At 16.7% G+C, this 3,149-nt stretch overlaps 1 protein-coding gene across 4 annotated transcripts in view; it reads left to right on the top strand.

The window, feature by feature from the left end:
- LOC102679887 (antitrypsin-like) overlaps positions 1 to 3,149 on the top strand; it is a 6,169-nt gene that overhangs the window by 448 nt on the left and 2,572 nt on the right. For all 4 annotated transcript variants that reach the window (XM_006623572.2, XM_006623569.2, XM_031514159.1 and 1 more), the window contains exons 2-7: positions 946 to 1,061; positions 1,190 to 1,372; positions 1,479 to 1,689; positions 1,837 to 2,051; positions 2,181 to 2,366; positions 2,484 to 2,619. In XM_006623572.2, the coding sequence (XP_006623635.2) occupies positions 946 to 1,061; positions 1,190 to 1,372; positions 1,479 to 1,689; positions 1,837 to 2,051; positions 2,181 to 2,366; positions 2,484 to 2,619 (1,047 nt within the window). The remainder of the gene's footprint in view (positions 1 to 945; positions 1,062 to 1,189; positions 1,373 to 1,478; positions 1,690 to 1,836; positions 2,052 to 2,180; positions 2,367 to 2,483; positions 2,620 to 3,149) is intronic.

The raw sequence follows: 3,149 nt of genomic DNA, 5'->3' as shown, positions 1-3,149 counted from the left end.
TAAAGATATTATTTATTATATAATATAATTTTGTAGTATATAATAATGTAGAGTATTAATATAAAATTAAAAAAAAATAAATATTTATAATTTACATAGAAAATCTATTAAATAATAAACATAAAATAATACGATAAATTTACAAATTAATATAATTAGTAATAATTAAATGATTTTATATTTTTTTCATTGAAAATATACAATAAATTTATTATTAAAATTATTCATATATTTATATAAACAATTTGAATATTATTTTAATTTTATATTTGTGATTGTTTTATTATATTTTTGTTATATTATATTTTTTTTAAGAATGACATTATTAAGAAACTTTCATTTTGGTTTTCATTAATCATATTATGTAATTGATATTTTTTTATCAAGTTAACTTCTTAAATAGTGAATTTTATTTTAAATTTTGAACTTGAAATCATACATAATAAATATTGGAATATTTATGAAACATATATATTGTTTGTATATTAATTATATATACATATATATAGCACTATACTTTATGTAATTTTTTATATTTTAAAATTCTTAATATAATAATATTGCATTACCAAATATTTGATATTGAATAATGATTACATAATATTAAAAATAAAATTTAAAGTGATTCTCTATGATATCATATAATATAAAAATGTATTAAAATGTATTAATATATAAATATATCAAGTATCAATTAAATANAATAATAAATTTTTAAATTTCAAATTTTTATATTAAATTTTTATATTAAATTTTAAAAATATTAAAAATTATTTATAGCAATAAAAAACTTAATAATAAATTTATAATATAATATTTTATATAATGTTTATTATTATATTTAAATATTTGCTTTCTAATAAAAAAGTTATAATTTCAAAATAAATAAATTAAATTGTAAATAAATAAAATTTTTAATAATAATTTTTTAATAAATTTTTCTAGTGATAAGAAGTTTTTGGTTATTAAGTTTTACTCTAGTAATAATGGCAAAAGCAGAAAATAAAGCATTAAGTGCTGTTTTAGAGAGCACAAATCAATTCTCTTCTTCACTATTTCAGGTAAAAAAAATGTTGTACTGTGTAAATAATATATTTTACAAAATTAATATTCAAATTAAAAATTTTAATTCTTATAAAAATTGTTAGTTATTAATAAACTATAGATGAAAGAATGAAATTTTTTTCAGGCTGTAATAAAAGAACATTCTGGCAATCTTATAATGTCTCCTCTAAGTGCAGATATTGTTCTTGCTATGACTGCTTATGGAGCTCAAGGAGAAACAGAAAACCAGTTTAGAAATGTACTTCATCTTCCATCTTCAGACAGTCTTGCCAAGTCTGGTTATCAAACACTTATCGATAATCTTAATGTTAGTAATATTTAATTTGCTTATTCTTATTTATTATCATTTTTTATTTTTATCATTATTTATTATCATTTTATTTATATTATTCTTTATACATATTTTAATATAGGATGTTAAAGAAAATAAACTGCTTCTTGCAAATAAAGTTTTCGTAGGTGAAAATTTTGGTGTCAAACCAATTTTTAAAGATTTGACAAAAGATTACTTCCGTTCTGCTACTCAAATAATAAACTTTGCCAAGTCCATGGAAGCAGCAAATATTATTAATACATGGGTTGAACAAAATACAAATAATCTCATTAAGGATCTTATAACTGCTGGTTTGTAAATAATTTTATTAAAATATAAAAAAAGTATTATAAATTTTTTGTTTTGAAAAATTGAATGTATAATATGACATTTCAAAATATAATTTTTAATTTCAATTATAATGATTTATATGTTTGATTAATATGTTTTTTAAATAGGTGATCTGAATGAAATGACAACATTAGTACTTGTTAATGCAGTTTATTTTAAAGGCCAATGGAAGAATAAATTCAATCCTGATTATACTAAGGATATGCCATTTCATGTTAATAAGGATACAATAAAAAATGTTCCTACCATGTATAAACAAGGAAAATATAAATATGGTGAACTTGCTAATTTAAATGCTAAATTTATTGTAATACCTTACAAGGTAAATTTAAGAAAATCAGTAATATATAGAAAATATATAGAAAAAAATTTTTATTTTATAATTTTTTATTATAATTATCTATTATAATAAAAAAAAATGTAAACAAAATTATACAAAGAAGTTCTTTAGGGCGATGAATTAAATATGATCATAATTCTTCCAAATGAAATTGATGGTTTATCTGAAGTTGAAAAAAAATTACAAAACATAAGATTATCTGATATTCTAAATCAAGGATATGAACAAGAAATACAATTATATTTACCAAAATTCAAAGTAGAAAGTGAAATACATCTTAATAGTGTTTTAAAGAAGGTATGATATGCAAATAATATATAAAAATAAATATTTCTAAATAATAGCACAGTAATTTATATAAAAATAAATATTTGTTTTAATTTGTTTTAATCTTTTAATTTTTATTCTGTATAGATGGGATTAATTGATGCATTTACTTCACATGCTAATTTTTCTGGAATTAGTGACGAAAATATACAAATTAATAAAGTTATACAAAAAGCATTTATTGAAGTAAATGAAGAAGGTAGTGAAGCTGCTGCTGCTACTGGTAAGTAAATGAAAATTTTATTTTGTTTATCTATAATTAAAATTAAGTAAGATATTATTTTAAAAACATATAATAAATATTATAATATAATAATAATAATAAAAAATTATTTATTTATTTATTATTTTTTTTATAATAGTAATGTGTAATAGTATCATGATATTGATTTATTTATATTATTAGAAAGTATTAAATAATTCAAAACTAAATAATAAAATTCAATCCAGTATAATTACACATCATAATATGTATTTATGTAATAGTATTTTTTTATGTGATATATTTATTGAAAATAAGTTGTATATATGTAATACTTAAATATTACTTTTCTTATATTAAAAATATAATTTATCTAAATCTATTATTTTATAAATGAATAATATTATATTATTATATAATATTATATATAATATAATTATTTATTTAAGATTATAATATCTTAAATAATATTTTGCTTAATTTGACTTTTTGTTTATTTTATTATTCTTTTAAATTTTTAAATGTTTTGGAAATAATTATTTGAAATAAAT

Source organism: Apis dorsata, unplaced genomic scaffold (assembly GCF_000469605.1).
Source record: "Apis dorsata unplaced genomic scaffold, Apis dorsata 1.3 scaffold_917, whole genome shotgun sequence".
In the NCBI taxonomy this organism is placed as follows: Eukaryota; Metazoa; Arthropoda; class Insecta; order Hymenoptera; family Apidae; genus Apis; species Apis dorsata.
The sequence above is the reverse complement of the archived record's forward strand: the minus strand, read 5'-3'. Positions and strand labels throughout refer to the sequence as shown.